This window comes from Anolis carolinensis, chromosome 4 (genome assembly GCF_035594765.1).
Source record: "Anolis carolinensis isolate JA03-04 chromosome 4, rAnoCar3.1.pri, whole genome shotgun sequence".
In the NCBI taxonomy this organism is placed as follows: domain Eukaryota; kingdom Metazoa; phylum Chordata; class Lepidosauria; order Squamata; family Dactyloidae; genus Anolis; species Anolis carolinensis.
The window spans coordinates 63,997,224-64,024,122 of NC_085844.1; the positions used below are offsets into that span (position 1 = coordinate 63,997,224).

The 26,899-nt window shown below is 39.7% G+C and overlaps 1 protein-coding gene across 1 annotated transcript; it reads right to left on the reverse strand.

Annotated features, from left to right (window-relative positions):
- Window positions 1–26,583, reverse strand: mc2r (melanocortin 2 receptor). Its single transcript, XM_062980562.1, has 3 exons — window positions 25,411–26,583; window positions 9,685–9,820; window positions 1–7,614 (listed from the first exon to the last, which is right to left on the reverse strand). The coding sequence occupies exons 2-3, from the start codon at window positions 9,736–9,738 to the stop codon at window positions 6,646–6,648; spliced, it is 1,023 nt and encodes a 340-aa protein (XP_062836632.1). The 5' UTR covers window positions 9,739–9,820; window positions 25,411–26,583; the 3' UTR covers window positions 1–6,645.
- Window positions 26,584–26,899: the final 316 nt, after the last annotated feature.

Sequence of the window (26,899 nt, forward strand, 5' to 3'; positions counted from 1 at the left end):
TGGGTTTACAGGGAATGGCTTCTGGCCATCCTCCTGTTTACTGCAGAAGCTCCTGGGATAAAGGTACTGTCTGGACGGGCCCTCAGATATTGATCCAATTTCCCTTCTGTTGCTAAAGATTCATTTGCAGAACCTTGTAGGCAACAAACAATGTTTAAAACTGTTTAAATTGCCATCAGACTGTTTATACTACTCTCCTGTACCCACTGAGAAAGAGAAAATGCTTGTGTGTCTTGGTTAATTACTTTGATTTGTGTACCTTTGTTTAAAGCCAGGCAGAGGTTACTTTGAGTTGTTCACAATGACTTTTCAGAGTGCTGTGTAAAGACAATTTAATTATGTAATCCATGAGGAACAGTCAGTAATTACTAAAAACCTCAAAGATTATGGTCATGTTACGTCAATTCATATCGCCTGAACTTTGAGGTATAATTGGGATGTTTCCATAGATAATTATGATCAGCAGTTGATGAAAATTTCTTCTTTTTCTGTTGAACAGATTTCTGGGATAAACTGCAATAAGATGCAGTTTGGAGAATATATTAGTCAGTCATAACCTACAAAACTGTTGTTGTCAAATGGGTTGCTGTGAGTTTTCTGGGCTGTATGGCCATGTTCTAGAAACATTATTTCCTGACATTTCGCCCACATCTATGGCAGGCCATTTTGATGGGCCGAAACTAACAAAATAAAGTTCAACAGGGACAAATGCAAGATATTTCACTTAGGCAGAAAAAATGAAATGCAAAGATACAGAATGGGGGACGCCTGGCTTGACAGCAGTATGTGTGAAAAAGATCTTGGAGTCCTCGTGGACAACAAGTTAAACAATGGGATTTTGGCCTGCATAAATCGGGGTATAGCATCTAGATCCAGGGAAGTCATGCTCCCCCTCTATTCTGCCTTGGTCAGACCACACCTGGAATACTGCGTCCAATTTTGGGCACCGCAGTTGAAGGGAGATGTTGACAAGCTGGAAAGCGTCCAGAGGAGGGCGACTAAAATGATTAAGGGTCTGGAGAACAAGCCATATGAGGAGCGGCTTAAAAAGCTGGGCATGTTTAGTCTGCAGAAGAGAAGGCTGAGAAGACGCATGATAGCCATGTACAAATACGTGAAGGAAAGTCATAGGAAGGAGGGAGCAAGCTTGTTTTCTGCTGCCCTAGAGACTGGAGACTAGAACTCATGAGGATCTTCAGTAAGTTGATTCCCCACCTCAGCTAGAATGAAAGAAATGGAACAATGGCTTCAAACTTCAGGAAAGGAGATTCCACCTGAACATCAGGAAGAACTTCCTCACTGTGAGAGCTGTTCAGCAGTGGAACTCTCTCCCCCGGACCGTGGTGGAGGCTCCTTCTTTGGAGGCTTTTAAGCAGAGGCTGGATGGCCATATGTTGGGGGTGCTTTGAATGAGATTTTTCTGCTTCTTGGCAGGGGGTTGGACTGGATGGCCCGTGAGGTCTCTTCCAACTCCACGATTCTGATTCTGGGCATCCTCAGAGGTTGCAAGATCTGTTGTTAAAGTCTATTCTACTAACACACTCTTTTTCATAATCACGCATTTTCATGTTAAAAGATGTTTCAGAATGAATTGTGTAGCTTACCCTCATGGTAATTTTTTGGCTTCCAAGGTATGATCTATAAAAAAGGTCATAACTAACCTTGTGGTATAGGATTCAAACTTGGGGCTCGCTGTAAGGGTTTGGTAGCAGATTCAACTCATGAGGACCTTCAGTAAGTTGATGCCCCACCTCAGCCAGAATTAAAGAAAGCCAAGAAGACACCAAGAGACAACATAAACATCACTATGAAAGAGTCAATATGTCGCTTGTAAAAGATAAGAAATGAAACACTGACTAGCTAATCACCTTTTGTGTCAAAAAATCAAATCACTATTAATCTTCTAGCAGCTGCAGAAACTTCTTGTTGTATGTAACTGCTCCTAAAACTACTAGATACTTTTGATTAGCTGGAATTCTTAAAATCTTAATTGCTTTAAATTAGTGGTTCCCAACTTTTTTTGACCAGGGCCCACTTTGACCAGGGACCACTCTCCAACATTAATACCAAAAGGGTTACGAATCAGTTTTTGGTCAACTTTAAATTGAGTTTGGTTATTTGGGGTGCTGATTCAGAAACTTGCATTGGATAGATCACATCAACTCTCGTTTCTGAAACGGAACATATGCCATCCAGTAGTCTCCATTTGCTCACCCACAAAAAAACACATTTAATAATTGAGAGCTGATGTGGTCTATCCAATGCAATGGTCAGCTCTGTGGAAAGGAGCGAAAATAAAATAAATAAAATAAAATAAATAAAGAGGAAGGAAGTTTGTGGACTGGATTTTCGTTCTCATGGCCCACTGCTGGGACGTGGCCCACAGGTTGAGAACCACTTCTTTAAGTGGTACACCTTGTATTTTGTCTCTTCTTTTCTTTCCTGTTTATATCATAACTATTTGCTTTTGGGGTTCAACTTCAGAACATTTGAAGCTTGCTATCATGACTTCCTTCAGTTTCTGGACAACATTCTCAAATATATTCTTGCCTGAAAGGGGGTGAGAGTAAATGGATTGTGTAGTCTCTTCCAACTCTTACGATTCTATGATTCAATATGTGTATGACCTGGACTAACTCTCCTATAACTATCTCACTCTAGTCTGTGTTTCCTGGAACAAAATTCAATTACAATAAAATAAACAATATGAAACACCCCCGCTGCTCAACCTGATATCTAGGGTGAATATATTTGAGGCAATCTATCATCAAAAAGTTACAGCTAATCTGAAGACAACACATTGAGACAGTGTAATGTATTGAAATCATGTATTTTGCAAGCGTGTTCTTATTTTAACTTGCCAGTCTCTGTCAACTTCTTGACCTTTGAAATGTTTCATACTGCTTATTTCTTGTAATTGAATGTTATTTGGTTTTCTGTTAGTGTGCTTAACATTTTACACTTATTATATTTTAGGTTATCTAAACTCTAAACTCTAAGTTAAAAAGGGAATTCTCATCAATATTGCATATGTGCTGCTTTCACGGCTTCTGTATCTTGTTTTTATGTAAGTTCTTCCATGAGAAATACTAAAAAACCCCTTTATACTGAATTGCCTGCAGATTGCTTACACCTGATTGGGCTCTCTAAAAATGGAGCCACAGAAACACAGATGGCTCAAGGGAAGCACAATTGGAAAGTAATTAGAACTCTCTAAAACCATTCCTTTCTTCTGATCTTTATAATATTAAACAGGCCTTGAATTTAGTGAGGAAAAAGAATAAGAAATCTGCTTGTGTGTTAATTAAGATATTTGCATGTGCACACATGAGGTCTGGCGCAGCTCCACCATTCACCCTCCATCTTGATCCGCTTCAAAGGAAGATGTGAGGACAGCAGGGGATCATTTTCTGGGACTGATAGGTCTGTGTGTGGACTTGTTGTCAGGTCCCAGGATTTTTTTTTGCCTCAGATTTAAAACTTGCATGTTGCCGATGTCTGGAAGTGCCCTAAGTTACATGGCTGACCAGATCATCCCAAAATATATTTTTTATGAATCTAGAACAAATTTTTAAACTTTTTTTTGATAATAACAAGACTGAATCTTATAACTTGATTTTCTTTTATCAACAGTGACTAGATGTTTTCTTTTATCAACAGCGATTTTCTACATTACCCTTTGCTTAAAAATACCAGTAAGACATCAAGTAATAATAGAAATAGAAATCAAGAATATATAGAGACAATTTTATCAACACTTTAAAACCTGGGTGTTACTTTGAAGGATAAGAGAGGAACTGAATAAAGCAGGAAGGGGGTTTAAGAACTGGATGTGAAAGTAAGGAGTGAGGAATGGAGGAAGAAGTTTAAAGTCTTGATGAGGCTCCAATGCGAAGGTGGAGAAGATGGAGGTTGGCACTGTTGGAATAACAGTAGTGGAAAGGTGGGGAATCAGAAAGATTAGGTTGCGGAGATGAAGCTGATTAAACAGTAGCTACGAAGCTAATGAATAATCACATTCCTGCCAACCTAGCAGTTCGAAAACATGCAATTGTCAATAGATTAATAGGTACCACTTCTGCAGGAAAAGGCAATGGAGAAAAAAAAAGCATCTCCCCGGTGTCAGAGATGAGCACCACCTCCAGAAAGCCAGAAATGAAAGGAGAAGCCTCTGCCTTTGTTTGTATGCCTCATTTGTATTTGAATGTAAAGGCATTGAACATTTGCCGATGTAAATACTTTAATTTGCTCTGAGTCTCCTAGGGGAGAAGGGTGAAATATAAATAAAGTGCATTAGTATTATGTATCCCATATAGATACGGGGTAGGGAGGTCATACTATATATTAATTAGTCTTTATGAAACCATAGTTTGTTGTTTTTGTTAAAGCAGAAACATATCTAAAGCTGGATTCCTGCACTTTGGCAAAATTCCTTTGACATGCTAGTATTGTTTGTGTTGACAAAGCTGATAGGTATCTGACAGTGTGTTGCAAAACCCATCTCCCTCATGTGTACTCAAGCTTTGTAATTAAATATTTGAGTAATTATTAGCAATAAATCACACATTCAAGGGGACATCATATTAAATATCAAATCCTCAGGATATGTGTGTGGACATTTTCCTGTCTGTCTCTCTTTCCCATCTCTCTCTTTCCTTTTGGGTGGAATTAAAAGTGTGAGAATGGATACAGTTGCATAGACCATCACTTGGCCACCACTCTAGCCATTCAAAGTGCTCAGAATATTATTTTTTTTAAAAAAGGAATTGCTAGCACTACTCATTGTATGCCAAAACGTGCAGAATTTTCATGGATTAAATACAGTAGAGTCTCACTTATCCAACACTCGCTTATCCAACGTTCTGGATTATCCAACGCATTTTTGTAGTCAATGTTTACAATACATCGTGATATTTTGGTGCTAAATTTGTAAATACAGTAATTACTACATAGCATTACTGAGTATTGAACTACTTTTTCTGTCAAATTTGTTGTATAACATGATGTTTTGGTGCTTAATTTGTAAAACCATAACCTAATTTGATGTGTAATAGGCTTTTCCTTAATCCCCCCTTATTATCCAACATATTCACTTATCCAACATTCTGCTGGCCCGTTTATGTTGGATAAGTGAGACTCTTCCGTAGGTGTTTTATAGTTGGAATTCATATTAGGATTTAGACTCATAATAATTTTTTGCTCTTTTGGAGTTCCTTTTTGGAGGTAGGAAAGCCATCCAAAGCAGTAAGGAAATAGCATAAGATTTGAAAAGAAATCCCCTCAAAATGTTTGTCCTCAAAGTAACAATAAAAATTGGCATATTTTGCATGGAGAAAGTAACAAAATTATTAGCTGTTAAAACTACTTTCAAAAGGAATGTTGCTACTCTTTTCTAACCTTCCAAAGTAATGTGTTATGAGTAACATGGTTCCAAGCTCTGGCAAAATCCTAATAGATCAAAGAATTATGCTACACCAGTAATCATCCCATCCTGTGCGTGGATGGTCAAGGTTCCAACATAGTCTGAAGGCCCTGGGACCACGTCAATTATCAACAGTTACTTGGGATGACAATGTTGGATTTCAAAATAATGAGCAGCACTGAATCATTCTCAAGCACATGACTGAATACAGAAAAAAAATCCATCAGTGTTTACATCTGTATGAACAAGATATGCTTGCTAACTTCTTCTTTACTTGAATAGAAGATTCTTTAAGGACCTTTCAGATATGCCTGAAATGAAAACTGCTTTTAGGACAATATCCCGCATACAGGAAAGAGCACAACACATGTTAATAGAAATGTTATGGATATAATTTATTGTATTAGAGCTTTTGATGACTAAGAACTTGTTTGATCTATAAAGCATTTTTTCCTCTGGATGATTAAGCCTAAGTTATTTTCATGTGCTTGTGATGCAAGCTTATAATTAAAGGTCTTTAAAATATCATCACTTCCATTTTCTGGTTTTAAAACACCTTTTTTATCGTATCAGAAGCAACCTGGGAACATACTGCAAGTTGCTTCTGATGTGAGAGAATTGGCCATCTACAGAGACGTTGCACAGGGGACACCCAGATGTGTTACCATCCTGCTGGGAGGCTTCTCTCGTGTCCCCAAAAGCTAGAGCTGACAGATGGGAGCTCACCCCGTCTCGCAGATTTGAACCTAAACCTTCAGGTCAGCAGTCCAGCCGGCACAAGTGTTTAACCCATTATGCACTTGCGACTCCTAAAACACACCTTAAATATATGTAACTATAAAAATCTTTGTGCTATAATTGAAACTATAACTATATCTTTCATGATTCTTTCAAAAGGCAGTACACCGTCCTAAAGACAGTTTCTTAAATGTTTCATGTTTTGTTAATTCTGTGTTTAAAAATACCCACTACACTTTTAGCTATCAGCCTATCAGGGATTGATAGAAACAGGCTGGCTAAGTAAAGATGGGTGATGTTTTGTTTTGGAGACTGTCCAAGTTCATGGCTCATGCCTCTATGTTAATGTATGGATAACCTATATGCTGCAGCCATGTGTGAAATACTTTTCAGATGCTAATGTTTTTTGGATATGACAATACAAACAGTTTTATGACATTGCCGTTCATTATAACCTTTGTTTCCTATTTTTGAAATTGTAGCAGCTAGGTCCAGTTTGGCTTATGGCAGCAGAACAACCTCCTAAATGTACTTCTTAGCTCTGGGCTTCGAAATGCATAAATCATTGGGTCAATCACTGCATTGCACATAATTAGCATCCCATGCACATGAAAAATAGACCCGTAGCAAATGCAGTAAGGGTTTTGTGGGCAAAATGTCATTAGAAGCATATGAAGGACAAAGGGAGACCAGCAAAAGAGGAAAACAGCAACTAAAACAGTTAAAGTAATGGCTCCTTTCATGTTAGCTCCCTGGTGCACAGAGCTAGTAGTCATCAAAGCAATCTTTTTGGCATGAGAGCGTGCAAGCAGGAACATATGGATATAAAGGCAAAGGATCAAAATGAGCATAAAACAGAATAGAACAGTAAAGGAAACTACTGTCACCGCTTCATAGGAGAAAAGGACCATTGCTATGCCACTCCCGGTACAGAAAGCCCAAATCACCCCCAGCATCACCAAAGCCCGTTTCAGCGTCATGATGTTATGATACCGGAGTGCATAGAAGATGGTTATATATCGATCAGCCGCGATGGCCGACAGGCTGAAGATAGATCCCAGCAGTGACAAAATAAACATAAAGTCCAGAATGTCATCCATGGTCTTTGCCAATTTTCCTCGACATTTTACATATTGCATTTTGCAAAAGATGATATAGAAGATATTCTCTACAGCCTTGTAGAGGCTTCCCAGCATATCGGAAACTGCTAAGCTACAAATAAAAATATACATGGGGGAATGCAGATTCTTATTCCTTCCCACTGCTATGAGCACAAGCAGGTTTTCTAGCAATCCTAGAGTGGCAATGATGAAGAAGATTTCTTCTGGCACAACTACTGGTGCACAGTCGGAGGTGTTCACTGAAAACTCACTGTTATTTTCAAATGAATGAATGCTTTCCTGCCCCAGGGGCCTTATTATTTCCGACGCTCTGTCAATCCTCATTTTTTTGACCTTTAGGAAAACAAACAAACAAATAAGCAAACACACAAACAAACAATAAAAAACATCCAATTACTTACTCTAATATCTCACAAAGGCAAATGTCTCAAGCAAAACATCTCATTGTGATGAAACAATTTCACTTACAACTGGAATAATGGTTAATCAATCAATAATAGCCAGAGCTTCAAAATGCTCCTTTTTTTGGATCGCAAAACCAGAAACCTCTTGGAGTTGTGATCCAAAAGAATAATACCTCAAATCCTACACCAGGAGGTTTCACCTCCAAAGCTATGCTTTCAGCAGTGTATCATCTGAACATGCTTATTTCTGTGCTGTGCGACAAGTGGAGATGCAGAGGATGTCTGTTACACTGCATCCACCTTCAGGAAGACTAGTAAACTATTTCTGCTCATTCTTCTGCTCCACAAAATAGAAATGGTCATGTTGGGGTAGAAAAGATTGGCTTTGGAGGGAATTTTGTTCAATGATTGTACAAATCAATTGTGATGGCATAAAGACGATTTACCACATCATAATTACTGCCAGTCAACATTTCCAAGATCTGAGATTAGTCATGTCAAGGGATTATGACTGGACAGGTAGCAGCATCGGCCAATTGGACACTATTGGCAGTGCATTCTGGCTGCACCACCAATATTTTCCCATGTACCAGTTTTCTTTACTCTTTTCTCAACTTTCCTGCATTGGACATGGAAAGCTGAAGCTGGATTCCACATTTGTTTGGCTGAACTTGTGTAGAATTTCCTAATAGGCAGGAGCACAGCTTCATCAGTATTCCTAGTTTTGGGAAGGTCCTTAATAAGTTCAGCTCAGTGAATGAATTTTTCCTATTCAACCTGGATAAACCAGGGATATAAGAGGTATGAAGAGTGATATTGTGGATGGGAAGGTGATATGTATCATTTCTCTGTTCTGGTATAATACTTCAACAGAGCTTTATGACAACCAGCATTCTACAAAATATATAGAAAAGCTGATCTGACCTCAGATATATTTTATAGTAAATAAAGCATTGTATTCTGAAAGCATAGAGGTCTTGGTGGGAAATGGAAGGTCACTAAATCCAAATGTGAGAAAAGGCAACAGACTCCAACATATGCAGTATGACCCTTGTATCTACAGAGGTTATATTCCATGGGGGAGGAAAGGGTATGTGGATATTCTAAACTACGGATAATAGAGAACCCTATTTTTTGACTGGGTACGTGAAACCATGGTTATTGAATCCACTGATAAAGGAGCTGTATTGTAGTCCTATATCTGTTCTGTGCTGAAATTGAGGTTGTTGCTGTGAAGTATCTTAAATTCTTCATGTTTTGTGAATTCTGTGTTTTAAAAGACCCACTACCCTATTAGTTATCAGTATGCCTTTGGCCACTTTTAAGTTTAGGGTACTACTTTGTGAGAAAGATAGTATATAACAAGAATAAATAAGTATATGCACATGTTTCAACTACATTTCTACCAGCTGGGTGGCCTGGTAGTATTTTTAGCCACTGTTGAATACACTCAAGTATAATCTTTGAAACCTTTCTATAACAACTGTTACTATGTCACTCACATTTATATTCCATCTTTTCCACAACAACAATCACGAGAAAGAGAGTGATTGAATATGACTAGAGAAGCCTAAGTGTCTTTATGACTGGAGAAATCACCATAGGGTGCCTTTTTTTACACTGACTTTCATTTCTGATGAAGCCATGTATTTATTTGTGATTTATATTTTAGGTATGTTTTTCTCCCATAGTTGGCCTAAGTCTGATTACAACACATAATATAAAAAGCATGAAGACAAAAACAACCATAATATTAAAGAGCAATAAAGACATTGTGCGGTTCTATTAAAACACCATAGAAATAATAACAGTTAAAGAGTATTTAAATATGACAAATGGGGTGGGGGGAGTACAACACCCCTCCACCCCCAATTGCTACAACATGTTGTTGTTCCCAAATCTATTCGAATACAAAACTCTGTATAAAGACATGGGAAAGAATTCCACATCAGAGAGTAGTCACCAAGAAAGCCCTCTTTTCAATCCTCACCAAACCTACCTGTGAAGATTCTGGGACAGAGACAAAGTCTTCCCTAAAGATTTCAAAACTCATCCAGGTTCTTACAGGCAGAAATTGTCTTTCAGATACTCCGGACTTCTCATAAATGTGATCCAAGATGATGTGACGTTGCAGTCTGATGAAACACAAAAATGATCATGCCATGGATTATAGTTCCCATTCATTTCTGCATATTATAGTGTGGTGACAAGGAATCCTATGGCTGATTGCCAGGGGAATGCCTTCTTCATTTTATGAACTCCGGTTGAGGAGAAAATCCTTATATAAACGTATGAAAAATTCATATCCTGAGACTTAAGATATTAATTGAATTGAAAGGTAAAAATGTCTGCAAGAGATAGCAGCATCAGTACAAACGGATATGTGTTTTCTCAGAAGTATGCTCGAATGAGATCCTTACTCCTAAGCAAACGTATATAACATCACAGCCTTCTGAATTTAATTGGAACCTCATTTAAAAACCACACAAACCCCAACAAGTTTTATAGGATGTTCTCCCAATGTGGAGATCTACAGCTCAAGAGACTGAAGAAATAGATCTAATTTTTACCCACAGGCTTTAGTTTTCCTGGAACCTGCTTTTCATTATTCTGACATTTCTTTTAAGGCTGTTGATAATATCTGAAACACAAAAAGGGGATGTATACTGGAACTTCTGTAAGGACTAATGCATTTTTACTGCCACATGAACCTCCAGTGTTCCTTATGTGTATGTACAAAATCCCCAAATATTAAATGCTGCTGCTTGCAATTTAGATATGAGCCCCTCTCGTCTGAGCCTCCGTGCAATCCGAGCGGGTGAACAGGGAGGGCCACAAAGGCCCTCCCCGTTCACCTGCTTGCTGGCGTGTGTGTTGCTAGGTAGATAGCAAGCTACATAGCAACACGCACAGGGCGCTCGCCCCTTGGGAGGTGCCCCCTGCGTGTTGCTAGGTAGCTTGCTATCTACCTAGGAACACGCACGGCCAGCTCCTTCGCCACGCCGGGTGCCGGTGCTGCTGGCCCCCGGCATGACGAAGGAGCCGAGGCACGGGCGGGCGGGTAAATGGGGAGGGCTTTTGTGGCCCCCCCCCTTCACCCACTCAATGGCTGGTCCAAACGCCCACCGAAGGGAGAAGTTTCCTCTCCATTCGGCGGGTGCTTGGACCCAGAGAAGCAGCAAGCTCCCCTGGATCCAAACCGCGGCCATGGAGGCTTCCCCTCCGTTCGGCCGCAGCTTGGATTCAGGGAAGCTTGCACCTCACCAGGTGTTGTTCATTCATATAGTGCTATGATTCCATTTTTAATGTTTTAATTCCACTTTATGGAATCATGGGACTTATAGTTTGGTGAGGTGAAGAGCTCTCTGGATGGGGATTCTAAATACCTCCTTCCTAAACTTCAAATCCCAGGATTTGATAGGACTGAACTGTGACAGTTGAGGTGGAATACATGTAGAGCAGGGGTAACACATTTTAATTTGATAGCTCTGGTTTGAAGGCAACCATAAGGATACATCAACCTTGTGGTTGCCTTCAAAGAGATGATGAATCCATTGATGGCGAACTAGTGGATACAGAGACCCAACTGTATTTTTATTACATATTGGCCGGTGCTCTTTATTTTTGATACAGTTTTGGTCCCCAGATATTACTGAACACAAATCCCATCACTTTGTTGAACAACTCCCATCACTTTTGATTACAATGTGGACTGGGGATAATGGGAATTCTAACTCAACACCTCTTGTGGTTCTGAGGGAAAGGTTAAAGGACATTTTAAAATTAGACATTGCATCTACAAACCTTGCATCTAAAACCCCACTATCCTGACTCTGGCTATATATACACACAGCTAGATACAATCTCACATTATCTGATTTGAACCAGGTTATATAGCAGATGGACTCAGATAACCCAGTTCAAAGCAGTTATTGTGAATTATCGGCCTTGATGTTCTGGGTTAAATGTCTGTGTGGAAGGGCCCTAAGCAGAACAAACTCCAGTCTTCCAGATAGTACTCTATCACAGCTCCCATCAGCTCTAGTCTAGGAGTTGTAGTTCAGCATCTAGGAGGGGCACATAAAATGATGTGGTGGGACAGATTTGGCCATGGGCCTTGAGTTTGACACCTATGGCATAGAGTGAATGGTTTCCACAGAAAGTAAGAAGCAAAAGGCTTGAGTACAATGGATCAAAGGGCACTTCCACACAGCTGTATACAATCCAAATTGAACTGGATTATACGGCAGTGTGGACTCAGATATTCCAGTTCAAAACAGATATTGTGGATTATCTACCTTGATATTCTGTATTATATGGCTGTGTGGAAGAGTCCTTAGAGTTTGGGAATCAATAGGCGATACTTGTAGACCTTGTGCCCTTGCAGTATATAGGATAAAACTTCTCCAGAGTCTGGATGTAAAGGCCAGTTTATCATATAGAACTGGAGAGAACATCCACATTTCCTGATGCTAGAAAATGTACACCGGTTCATCTTAGAAATGATTTTATAGATGCATTTATGATGTTCTTTTTCTCAAATGTAAAGTGCCTCACCTCAAATCAGCAAACTAAAATAATAAAAAGACCACATTCTATAAATAAGAGCTATGCCTAAACCAGCAGTAAAAGCTATTGAAAAAAAGATTTTTCAGTAAAGTTTAAGATTTTGTAGTCATGACAACATGGCAACAGGACGTAGTAAGGTTTGTTCATTAGTTCACACAAAATCACACATCATTATTTTGCTAAACTGTGTTTCTAATTCCTAAAAGAGCACACAAATATTGAGACTTGATTCTTGTTATGCTAAAAACAACAGAACTAGTAGAACTAGTAAAGGTCTAGTTGAGTCCTACTCTGGGGGGTTGGGCGCATCTCCATTTCTAAGCCGAGGAGCTGGCATTGTCCTTAAACGCCTTCTAGATCATGTGGCTGGCATGACTGCATGGAGCACCGTTACCTTCCCGCCGATGCCATACCTATTGATTTACTCACATTTGCAGAAGCTGGGGTTAACAACAGGAGCTCACCTCGTTCTATGGATTTGAACCTCTGACCTTCTGGTCAGCAAGTTCTGCAGTTTAACCCACTGCGCCACTGTGACCCCATATAGAAGTAGTCCTCTGGGAATAACCATATAGGGCAGTGGTTCTCAACCTGTGGGTCCCCAGATGTTTTGGCCTTCAACTCCTAAAAATCTTAACAGCTGGTAAACTGGCTGGGATTTCTGGGAGTTGTAGGCCAAAACACTTGGGGATCCACAGGTTGAGAACCATTGATATAGGGCATGTCATTTATGCCATTTATTGATTTAATTCAATTTAGTTTGAACTTCTACCTAAGAGAGTGGTTGTCAATGGGTTCAGACATTACTCAGCAAGGCAATGGTGCAGATAAGCAAAGTCAATAAATTAAGAATAAAGAAATAAACCAGATTCCTAAACCGTGCCAATCCAATATCAAGAAAACAGGAACTCTGTGAAGTACTGCAAACAAATTGCCAAAAAGGATGGTTAAAAGCAACAAGGCTGCCTAAGAGTGGCTGGGAAGTTTATAGGCACTTCACCATGTCTAAAGGCTTTACCACAAAAGAGACAGTAGCCAATCAGAATATTGACACCTGGCACGCTTAGCCAATCAGCTGCTGACACATGTCTTTTCATTCAGCCCATTACATCATGGTGCCTTTTACAAATCCGCACAGATGGGATATGGGAGTGTGCAGAAGTATATTCAAATTATTGAATCAACTCAACTGCTCTAATGAAGACGGGTGCAAGATCAAAGTTACCCAAACATTAAAACGATGACGCGATTATGGTGGAATAGTGGTTTTTTGGAAAGGATTCTTATTTAATAATCTATGAGATTGACATTTCTTTGCCGCTCCAGAAATAATGAGGGTGTGGCTTCAGCATTTTTAGCACCTGCCAGCTATTGCTAAGGAGCAGCCTCCATTCCTTGCCTCAGTCTCCAAACTCTTCAGGCTCAGTGGGATTTTCCTTATCAGGACCTACAGATTCCTGGCAATCTGCCTTCTCTTCTTCACCCAACTCCATAGGATGAGTTATGACAGTAGGTGGTTGTGAGTTTTTCGGGCTGTATGGCCATGTTCCAGAAGCATTCTCTCCTGACATTTTGCCCACATCTATGGCCGGCATCCTCAGAGGTTGTGAGGTATATTGGTAAACTACACAAGGGAGGTTTATATATCTGTGAAATGTCCAGGGTGGGGGAAAGAACTCTGCCTGTTGGAGGCCAGGGTGAATGTAGTAAGTAATCACCTTAATAGGCACTTAATGGCTGCTTCCTGCCTGGGGGAATCCTTTGTTCAGAGTCATTAGCTGGCCCTGATTGATTCATGTCTGGAATTCCTCTGTTTTCAGAGTGTTGTTCTTTATTCACTATTCTGATTTTAGAAGTTTTTTTTAATACTGGTAAACAGACTTTGCTCATTTTCATAGTTTCCTCCTTTCTGTTGAAATTGTCCATATGCTTGTGGATTTCAATGGCTTCTCTCTGTTGTCTGACATGGTGGTTGTGAGAGTGGTCCAGCATTTCTGTGTTCTCAAATAATATGCTGTGTCCAGGTTGGTTCATCAAGTGCTCTGCTGTGGCTGACTTCTCTGGTTGAGTTAGTCTGCAGTGCCTTTCATGTTCCTTGATTCATGTCTGGGCAATGCTGCATTTGGTGGTCCCTATCTAAACTTGTCCACAGCTGCATGGTATACGGTAGACTCCTGCAGAGGTGAGAAGATCCCTCTTGTTCTTCGCTGATTGTAGCATTTGTTGGATTTTCTTAGTGGGTCTGTAGATAGTTTGTAGGTTGTGTTTTTTCATCAGCTCACCTATGCGGTCAGTGGTTCCCTTGATATATGGTAAGAACACTTTTCCTCAGGGTAGATCTTTGTCTTTACTCTCATGGCTTGTTCTTGGTCTTGCAGCTCTTCTGATGTCTGTGGTGGAGTATCCATTCACACTGGCCTCCAACAGACAAGAGTTCTTTCTCCCACCCTGGATCTTCCATAGATATATAAACCCCCCTTTGCTTAGTTTTCCAATATACCTCACAACCTCTAAGGATGCCTGCCATAGATGTGGGTGAAAAGTCAGGAGAGAATGCTTCTGGAACATGGCCATGCAGCCTGAAAAACTCACAACCCAGTGATTCCAGCCATGAAAGCCTTCGGCAACAAAGTTATGACAGTAGTTAAGCAGTGACATTTGCTCTCTGCTGAACTCACATCAGATTCTTCGCCTCCTTGCTTCTTTCCAGGTTCAACATAAATGAAATAGGTTCTAGATCAAATAAAGTGGTTTGTATTCAAACCAATGTTCTGTGTCTAGTCTTGTTCCATGGTCGGTTAAAGTGCTACAGTACTTTAGCAGTATTACAGTAGTTAAATATTAGGATCATTTTATTTTTGTGCTGGCATTCTTCTTTTCCTCATTTACCACTTCATTACACAGAGAGAAATTCGCATCCTAGTACGCTGCCAGGACACTTCCTCCATGGCGCCCTCCAGATGCCAACACACAACATAAGGCAACTTCCAGAGTGGCTCCATGGTGGAATTGTCCTGGCAGTGTGCTAGTATATGAAGATAGAATAAAAAGGATTGGCTGAAAGGCCTAAGATGGTGGTCCAGAGTTTAATGCACAGGAGTTGAAAGAGCAAAACCTGCCATATCATACAGGATGTAATATTTAGAAGTCTTTGCAGATCATTCTTATTTTTGAAAGGGCACCATTGAAGCTCTTCTGAACGATTCCCAAAAGCAATAATAAAGATGACCTGGTAATTCTCCTTTCTTGTGGCCCCATTTTACTTTCTGTTCTGTTACTAATCACTGCATTTTGAAGCGTCCTGTTGCCTGATCTCTGTGTTTAATTACATTATTGTAGCTTTAAACAACATCAAACAGTTTTAGATTCTTAGTTGATTTGAGTGTTTCCATGATAGGGCAACCATACATATAACACTCAAAGGAAACAATCAATTACTCCATAGGTTTACCTGAAATTATAGCCTGACTTGACTTTCATTATAATTGCACTATTGGGCCTAATCACCCTTAAATCATCAGCTCTGATCTAATTTGGGAAACTGAGCGGGATCTGCTCTAGATATTGCTTGGATTGGAGGCTGTCAATGAATACTGTAGGCTGTATTTCAGAGGCAGGATCTGGCAAAACAATCTTTGAGCATTCCTTGCCTGATTCATGGGGTTGTCATGAGCCAACAGGCAGCCCTAGACTCCACCCTGGCCACCAGATGGGTCCCTGCCTTGCACTTTACCCACTTCCACGGCCCTTCGACATGTCATTGCACTAGCTTAGCTGCCCTATAGCTACTCAGCAGGTCTGAAGTTGAGTAACCCAGGCTCTGTTCCTTGCCATCAGTTGCACTTTATTTCACCCTGGCTCTATGTTACTTCGCTGCATGAGCCCTAGCCCAGTTCCTACAGTTGTCTTGACTCATCCTGGAATTATGTGCATTGGTAGCCCAATATCACCCAATTGAATAGTTTTGAAACTGTTTTTATATTTTAAATGGGTATATTTGTTTTTAATTGTTATTATGTTTATGTTTTATTACAGGGCTGTTGTATGTTCTATGTGGTATTGAATGCTTACCTATGTGTAAACCACCCTGAGCCCCTTCCGGGAGATAGAGCGGTATATAAATAAAGTTTTGTTGTTGTTGAAGGCATGTGCACATGCTTGTACCATGAGCAATATCAGTGGAGTCCTTGGAAACTTTATCTAAAATGGCTAATATGCTACCATTAGTCATTACAACATTGTGCCTTAATATTTTAGAGCAGTTTTTAGAGGGAGGGGGAATGTATTAGTGACATATTACTAATATATATTTTAAATACAGTATTATTTTTCACCTTCAAACTGCACATTGTTAGCATTAATGTTAAATTGTAGAAAGGGCATTATTATCCACTCATTACCTTTCAACATGATATGACTAACACCATTATTCTCTTTAACAGTGACCCAATAACAAACTGGAAGATTTCTCTCTGAACAACTCTAAACCAAACAATAAGCTTTTCAGGCAGAACTGCTATAACCAGATGGTGAAGTCATCACTATGCTGGTTTTAGTATTATGATTGACAGACCCACCTTTGTCACAATATTCTAGTAAGAAAGCAGCTACCTTTCAAGCAATATGAAAAATAAGCATTGTAAGTTGCTTGCCAGATAATGTATGAACCTTGTAGATAATAGCTACAAGCTAGAAGTGACAATTAGGGTGCATCTCCATTGTGGAATGAATGCAGTTTGACTACCATGGCTCAGTAGTAGTCAGACGCTAAACATTTATAAGTTCTTAGATTTTCCTACGAAAGTGTTGGTGCCTCACCAAACTACAAATCCAAGGATTCCATAGTATTGAGCCATGGCAATTAAAGTGGTGTCAAGCAGCACTCATTTTACAGTGTAGATGTACCTGCTGTGTATGTAAATTCTACTTAATACTATATGTAGTATTTGAAAGGTTTTTATTGCTTTTTTCATGTCAGGAGTGACTTGAGAAATTGCAAGTAGCTTCTGGTGTGAAAGAATTGGCTGTCTGCAAGGATGTTGCCCAGGGGATATTTCTACCATCCTTGTGGGAGGCTTCTCTCATGTCCCCGCATGGAGCTGGAGCTGATAGAGGGAACTCATCCACACACTCCCCAGGTTGGATTCAAACCGACAACCTTCAGGTCAGCAACCCAACTTTCAAGTCATCAGTCCTGCAAGCACAAAGGTTTAACCTACTGTGCTACGGGGGGCTCTTATTGCCAGTTATCTTGCAGCTGTGAAAGAGTTATAGGTGGATAGACACAAGCAAGGAAGCCACATGGCCATGAGTGGAGGAGGGCAACTTGGAGGTCTTGTTCACAGGGTTGCCATAAGTTAAATTGACTTGATGGCATTTAGCAATGATGAAAGAGTTAGAAAATATGTACAGAAACTAAAGTGTGGCAAGACAACTTTTGTGAGTACTTTGCTTTAGCTTGGTTACTATAAATGAAAATCCATTACTGGCAAGATATATGTCAAACTACTTAGAAGTATACTGCAGTTAAGAGTATGATGCTTACATGTTTTTTATTGTTGTATGTGTAGGGTATGTTTATTAGGAGCACTGTGTAAGTTTATAGTGGTTAAGATGTTTTAGATTGAGTTTTGTTAGTTGTTGTAGGTTAGTATTATTAAGAAAAAATGTTTGTTCTGTGAGGGGGATTTTGTCCTTTTTTGGTATTGTTTGTTTCTCTTTATATGTCTTTCCATGATTGTAGGTTGTTCCTTTGAATAAAAATGATCCAGAAAGAAGTGTATTGTACTTAACTATATTGCTGAATTAACACATTTCTCAACAGCACTGTTTAATCTTTTTCTTCAAAGATGTTCTAAAATTACACATGATGTTTTTTGTGAAATACCAACCAAATATGTCTCTATTATCTTTTGCTATTACCTAAACAAGAGTTGTCTTCTTTCATCTGCCTGCTGCCATGGATATCAGAAACGGACAAAGAGAGGTGCAATGTGATCATTAGCGATCATTGTGACCATGTTAATGATCATTAGTGATCATTGTGATTATGATTCTAATGTAAAGCTTCCTTATCTTGCAAATGCCAAACATTGATGTTTGTGATTCAGTTCAGATGCCATGGCAACATCCTATGCCACCTTGGAAAGTACATCTTAGGGAGGTAGTTAGAATCCTGCCTCACCAAGTTACACATCCAAGGATTCCACAGAATGTAGTTGCAGAAGTTAAAGTAAAATCATAGTCCTATAACTGTGTGGGGTGAAAGAGCCCCCTGAATCTATTGGCTTTGAAAATTCATAGATTATTGGCAGACACATATTTATGATGTATTATATTATATTACAAACATATTTATGATATTTTATACAATCCAAATGAAATCAAAGACATGACTGCTGTCCTTCTAATAGTTTTGTAGAAGAAGGAGTTTCCCCAAGCGTTGTGTGCATGATAATCAACCTTTTGCTGAAATATCACCTTCTACACAGCTATTAAAAGCACTTGAGCCCTCTTCTTCATTCCACCTGGAGATCTTTTTCACAGTCCACAGTCATAGCACTTGATACCACTTTAACTATCATTGCTCCAACATATTGAACTTTAGGATTTATAGTTCTGTGAGATACAGGCTGAGTGTCTCTTGTCTGAAATGCTTGGGGACCAGAAGTGTTTCGGATTCTGAATTTTGAAATACTTATATTTGCATAGACATATATAATGAGATGAGACCCAAGTTTAAACATGAAATTCATTCATGTTTCATATACATATTCATACACACACACACACACACACACACACACATATATCTTAGGCATATAGACTGGAAGTAATTTTATTGCCAATTGAAACATTCACATAGGAGGGATATATGGTATATTTATTACAGGATTGGAGGAAGTGTGCTTCTGTCTATCAATTGCTAGGGAGAACAAGAGAGCAGATGCTGCTCTACACATATCCTACTTAAGGGCATCTCAATGGCCTTTGAGTGACAGAATTCTGGTATAAATAGGCTTTTGATGGGATCGAGCATGGCTTGTTTCATGTTCACATAAAGTCTGTTCTAACTTTGCCCAAGAGAGAAGTGTCTCTTGTGTTTATTATCAAAATTGGTCAAGACTTCTTCTTTTGACTGAATGTTCTACTCTCCTTGCCTTTCCATTAAATACTGAATTAGAGCATCTGATACTAACCTGTTGGCGTAAACATATTTCAAAACCTCCGTCAGAAAGAATGTGTTCAGTTAAGTGGCTCCCTAGTTATTCTTTGAGTATTGCTTTTAATGCTTTGAATCAGTGAGTAACGTGAAGTAACCAGTTTAGCATTGAGCATTATAAAGTGTTCTCTTGTGAAAAGCACATGCAACGAGAAGGTATCTAGTATCTACATTCTTATTAATAGTAGTTAAAGGTAAAGGTTTTCCCCTGACATTATGTCCAGTTGAGTCCGACTCTGGGGGTTGGTGTTCATCTCCATTTCTAAGCTGAAGAGCCGGCATTGTCTGTAAACACCTCCAAGGTCATGTGGCCAGCATGACTGCATGGGGAGCCGTTACCTTCCTGCCGGAGTAGTACCTATTGATCTATTCACATTGGCATGCTTTTGAACTGCTAGGTTGGCAGAAGCTGGGGTTAACAACGGGAGCTCACTCCGCTCCCCGGATTCGAACCACTGACCTTTCAGTCGGAAAGTTCAGCAGCTCAGCGGTGTAATCCGCTGTGCCGCTGGGGGATATATATATATATATATATATATGGGTTATCCAGAAAGTAGATTATGTTTTGCATTTAAAAATAAACAAAGCAGCGTTGTGGTAACGATGCGCAGCTGCGGAAAGGGGTGACCAACTGGTTGAGGACACAAGTGGCAGAGTTTTGTGGGGAAGGAGTTGCCAAGCTCATTCATCGCTATGATAAGTGCCTAGATTTGAATGGCGACTATGTTGAGAAGTGGTATTTGGGTGTGGCTTTCAACTGCATATGGTAAATGTTTTCTCTTATACTTTGTTCATTTTTAATTCCAAAATGTAATCTACTTTCTGGATAACCCTCGCATATATAGATAGATATATAGATAGATAAAAACATACACACAATAAATGCATACACTGTGTACTACTTTTGTATTTGACACTGTTGTTATGCCACACTTTGAATACAAATAATAAGTAGCAGAAGAAGCTACTCTCTTAATGTGCTTCATTGGCATGAAATTATTTAGAGCTTGTACCACAGAAAGAAACAAGAGAAATGCACATGGAGTCTAGATATCTAATAGCTCTGGAAATAGTTAACTGACTAAAATATCACACCCTTACGCACTGACATTGTGCACATCTGATAAATTGTTAGTGAGGCTCGAGAGACTGCCTTGCTCTGCTAACTGCCTCCCCCCGCATTGTTTCTCTCTCCTCGGTGTCATCTCTCTGGCATTGTGACAGGCAACCATCACAGTTGGAGCTGGAGGAATAGCTCTTTCATTTTTCTCTTTAGTTCAGTAAACAGAAAACAGGCACTGCAATATGGGGTTGCAAAAGCTCTATGAAAGGAAACATGGGAAGGTAGAAACATGGACATTGTTTTGTTGAATAACTATTGATTTTGGCTTAATGCAGATGTTATTCATTCATTTGTTTAGGAGTTTCACATCCAGCACCTCTAAGAATCAATAAAGATAGTGTTGCAGCCATGCTTAAAGGAATATAAAGGTGGATGCCTGAGCTATTATTAAAGAAACTGCACATTATTAATTCACTGTATCCAGGGCCGTAGCCAGAAAAAAAAAATTCGGGAAGGGTTTTGAAAATTTCGGGGAGGGTTGAACCCCTAGCACATAACCCTCCCCACTACAAACCTGTCAATATCTGCTTGAGATAGTGCCTGGAGGGACTCTTAATGTTTTGCATCTCATAGACTTAGCATGGGGATTTGGTTAACCAGTTAAAATTCATGAGTAAACGAGATTTTTTTTATAACTTGAAAAATTTCGGGGGGGGGGGGGGGTTGAACCCCGAACCCCCCCCCCTCGCTACAGGCCTGACTGTATCTGAATATAACACAAACAGAAGCACTCCTGATATCTTCATGGGCTGTAAAGCAAGTAGATGGAGAATGAACAGAGATTATTTGGATTACACCAATAAGGTGATATGTAATATCTTAGCAGAAGAAGCAGTATCTCCTTGCAGTGGCATGGGGTGACTTGCCTTAGAAACTTATTCTGCTAGGAGGAGAGTAAAAAATTGTATGTGAAAAAGCTATAGTTTAGCACAATATTTTTGCTCTCGCTAAAATATATAAAAGCATGCTATAACTTTTCCGAACTGATTTGATTCCATCCAGGAAATAACCAGTAATGAGCAGAATCATGTAGCAAAAGACAGTATATCACTTTATATCACTGTGTATATTTGCTTGTTGCAGATGTCTTCATAGTGAAAAAAAAAAGAAAGGAAGAAAGGAAGAAAAGAAGGAAGAAAGGAAGGAAGGAAGGGAGGGAGGGAGAGATCTTATTGCTCTCCCACCAGTGAAATCACAAGACAACACAACATTGCGGGCTATGCGCACAAGCGTTTAATGAATACATTTTTCACGGCGTCGACACGACCTGGTTCATGGATTATGCGCAAGGTTTTTGGACAAATGGATTTAGGTACTTTATATGTCCTAAGTTTTGTATATTTTTCATGTGTTTTAATGCCTGATTGTTTTAGTTGCTCTGTGTTTTTTATCTACTGTATTGTTTTTATTGGCTTTGAATCTTTGCCAGATCTGCAAACCGCCTTGAGTCCCCTTGGGTGAGAAAGGCAGGACAGAAATGACGTAAATAAATAAATTAACAATGGGCAACTTTTATTATATGTTACCACTCAATCTCTTTATGATCTGCCAACCAAATTCAAGGGCATGAACAAAAACTTGTACTTGAACTTAAATTTGAACTTGAATTCATTATGTAATAAAATGAGGCAGTGGCCCTCAAAGACCAACTCATCCCCAAACAATGGGAAGACACCACAGTCCATGGATTCAGCCCACATGTTGCTCCCAAAGGGACCCACCAGGTAAATGGGTGGAGACATCAACATCAATCTCCCTCCTCCTGTGGTGCACACTGATGTGTGCCTTTTACACATGTGAAGCCTAGTTAGCACCCCTTTTCCCAATTTGGCATGGATTAAACAGTGTAGGGTAGGCAACCCCCCCCAAGCACGTGGGGGGGGGGGGATTCCTACCTGGTCCCATTGGTGACCTTTGCAGAGTACACCGTAGAGGAAGCGGGTTGGTGGTTCAACATCTTCAAAGGATTGACCTGGGCAGGGAATGCTCTTCCACTGACCCCGTCCACAACAAGTCCTGGCCGGGACTCTTTCTTGCCTCTCCCTTCACTTGAAAGGAGCAAAGCGCTTCCCTGCCCTCATGCTGAGGGCGGGAAATACATTGTGCTAGAGAGATTAGATTGATCCTTTTCTGGTGGCTCAGGATTAGGAAAGACTAAATCCAACTAGGAGCTCAGAAATATGCAACTCTAGATTTGAGCAAAAAAATGTCAACTTCTATTCTCATACTCCAGGATTCTTTCCAGCCACCGATTCCCTAACTGCCAAAATATTTTCATCCTCAAATTGCAAATTGTATTCACAGGAGTGTTGGGGTGATTTACATGTACTTTTGCCTCCTCAAGACCCACTGTAGGATTGCAAAAGCAATTTCATTAACAAGGACTTGACTAACAGTTAGCCTATGCTCTCTTGAATGTGCAGAGTCTAATGTAGGTCTTTTGAAGCCAAATGGGCCCTTTTGTTCATAAATGCTACAATACTCAGTGTTGTTTCTGTTACAACCTAATAAAACAGCTCACCTTCTGTAATAATGATGATGATGATGATGATAATAAATCAGAAACTCCTCAAAGCACAGCAGACAAAAAACCAGTACAAGAAAACCGCACTACAAACTAGAGCTGACAGCTGGCACAACAAAACATTACATGGAAAGTTCTTTGACAAAATTGAAGGAAAAGCTGATAAGGAGAAGATCTGGCTATGGCTCACGAATGGGACCCTGAAGAAGGAGACAGAAGGCCTGATCCTTGCAGCCCAGGAGCAAGCCATCAGAACAAATGCAATTAAGGCCAAGATCGAAAAATCAGCTGATGATCCAAAATTAAGACTGTGCAAGGAAACTGACAAAACCATTGATCATATCCTCATCTGCTGTAAGAAAATCGCACAGACAGACTACAAACAGAGGCACAACTATGTGGCCCAAATGATTCATTGGAACTTATGCCTCAAGCACCACCTCCCAGCAGTAAAGAACTGGTGGGATCACAAACCTGCAAAAGTATTGGAAAATGAGCACGCAAAGATACTGTGGGACTTCCGAATCCAGACTGACAACACACCAGACATCACAGTTGTGGAAAAGAAAAAGGTCTGGATCATTGATGTCACCATCCCAGGTGACAGTCGCATTGACGAAAAACAACAGGAAAAACTCAGCCGCTATCAGGACCTCAAGATTGAACTTCAAAGACTCTGGCAGAAACCAGTACAGGTGGTCCTGGTGGTGATGGGCACACTGGGTGCCATGCCAAAAGATCTCAGCCAGCATTTGGAAACAATAGATATTGACAAAATTACGATCTGCCAGCTGCAAAAGGCCACCCTACTGGGATCTGCGCGCATCATCCAAAAATACATCACACAGTCCTAGACACTTGGGAAGTGTTTGACTTGTGATTTTGTGAAACGAAATCCAGCATATCTATCTTGTTTGCTGTGTCATACTTATAAATAATAATAATAATATAATAACAACAACAACTTTATTTTTGTATCCCGCCTCCATCTCCTCGAAGGGACTCAGGGTGGCTCACATGGGGACGAGTCCAGTATCAACATAAGTTAAAACACAATCCGTACATTAAAACAGTATAACAATATAAAATAAACAAGATAAAAACATAAAACAACATAAAACATATCAGGTACTTTAAAACCTGGGCATGAGTACAGTATGTGCAGGAGTGAGCTTACACAGGACTCTGAGTCAGGCTCAAGAATAGTATGGGGGCGATCAGGAGAAAGGCAGAAAATCTCATTAAAAACAGTTAGCAAACCTACAAGTCTGAGGGGCAAGGATAAAGTGCAGCGATTGTAAACACGTTGGGTAACTGGCTTGACTATTCAATAAAAAGCGCAATGGAACAGCCACGTTTTGAGGTCCTCTGATTGCAACCCAAAGTGGTACAATCCAGATAGTGAGGGGGTTTGTTTGCTTCTAGGAGCAAAGTCTTACACTACTACAAATAAAGGAACAAGAAAGAAAGAAAAGAAAAGAAAAGAAAAGAAAAGAAAAGAAAAAAAAGAAGGGAAAGACTCTTACACTGCATATCGGAGAGTCTTTTTGTTGTTGGGATTTTCTGCGTCACTAGGGGAAATTAGGTGCTTATTAATATGCTGGTTTCACTAGAAAAAGGATTTTGGTATTGCAACAGGCATTTGGCAACTACTCCCCTAAAGAAGACACAAAATATCTCACGAATGCCATAGAACATAAACACAAGATAATCCCATCACTGCGCCACACATTTTCAGCCTCTGTGCCTTTAAAATAGAGTGATCTGGCAGCTTGAAGTCTAAAGTGCTGAAAACTCAGGTGTATCTCCATATTTCTGAAGAGAAATGCGTTTTCCGGAACCTCATGCATTTCATTTCTAGTCTGCTTGAGACAAAAAAGCTTATGTATCTTGGAAGCTCTGTAAGGACTAAAAGGGCTATTGGAGTGAATTGTGGAGAGGAGATTGCCTGCAATGGTTTGAAAAAACAAAATATCTGCACAGCTAAGAGAATATTGACACTGCTGGATAGATAAGAGAAAAGAATGAGAATGATTTTCTGGCTTTTTTAGTAATTTTTCCAGCTGCAATCACAGAGGAAGCATATAAGCCACTATACACTTGATAGGATTCAGTTCCACACCGAGAAAGTTAAATGGCCATTCAGAAGCACTGACAAATACTATTTGGAAATGATCTCATGGGGAAACAATGATAAAATATAAGGAAATGATAGATTAAAAGATGTATGATCATTGAGAAGAAAAGGGGAGTAGGGAAGAAAAACTAGATACCTGCATGTACATACCTATTGTAGGAAGTCTAGTCAGAATGAGAAAACCGTGAAGTATTTATAGAAATGATTGGTCCTTACTCCAACCTTCCCTTTGAAAGTGGTGACTTCTCACCATGTCTTCTGCCCATGCAAAACAAACTGGATGATAGCAATCGCTAGGAGGGAGACAGTATAAAGATCTGAAACAAATTGCGTAAGAAACAGACTAAAACATCTAAATCAGAAAGAAAGACAATGGCTATGTTATTGCAACCTTGCAGAACTGTCACTTTAAAATAAATGATCAGTTTTGTTTGCACCAAGTAACTCCTTTGAGGAGAAGGAAAAAGCAACAACCAGGGAAATACCTAATAAGTAAAAGAGCATCTGGGATATGTTCTCTATTTCTGCTTTTTAGAGTTGCTCAGTTTCTGCTTTGTGTGTGCCTATCTACTTAGTTTCTGTATTTCAGTATGACATTAAAATTACAGAAGGCAACTAATTAGAATAGATGACAACCCTAAATTACACCCGTGATTCAGATACATTTCAAAATACAGCTATCCAAAACACAGGAAAATGGAATGGAGTGAATGGAAGCACATATTTCCAAGCAACAGTTGCTTTTTTTCCATTAGAAAGATGATTCCACCTTCTGTTTTGCAGCATTTTGCCTCTGATGCTTTTGTGTCTCTCTAGTACAAAGATTCAGTTGTTAAATCAGAAAATACCTTAATAGTTTTCAATAGTCCAACCTTTTCTTCCCTGCTTTTTAAATGCTATGCTTTTGTTAAATGGAACCAAAGACAGCTTTCTTCTTTTGCTGGACAGAAGATAAACAACCCCAACTCACAATAATAAGCTTTTCACCTGCATATGAGGAAACAGCTTTAGGACTACCACATGAGGCCAATGAACCAGTATTCTAGTTGGACTGTCACCTTTCATGACACCTTTCGTGATGCTATGTGCATGCTGTTACCAGTTTGTATTCCCTCTCCCATCCCTAGCTATTAACAGGTAAATCCCATCAATAGCTCCCAATCCCACAACATTCCCAAAAACTATATTGGTGTGACTGGCCCTTCCACTTCTGTATCGACATGATGGCAACAAAGTAATGTCAGAGGGCAGAATTCTCCTCCTCTCCACTGCGCTATTCCCAAGGCGGCTGTTTTTCTTTTCTATTCTAGTTTTTATTTGCCCCATAAAAACATTTTTAGATGTTGGAATTACACATTTGTGTGATACTTTTGGGCCGGGCTATGGCGCAGCTGGCTAGTAACCAGCTGCAATAAATCACTACTGACCGAGAGGTCATGAGTTCGAAGCCCGGGTTGGGTTAAGCCCCCAATCATTAAATAGCCCGGCTTGCTGTTGACCTATGCAGCCCGAAAGACAGTTGCATCTGTCAAGTAGGGAAATTTAGGTACGCTTTATGCGGGAGGCTAATTTAACTAATTACAACATCATAAAACTGCCAGCAAAACACGAGGAAAGGAATGAGGAAGTACAGCCACTA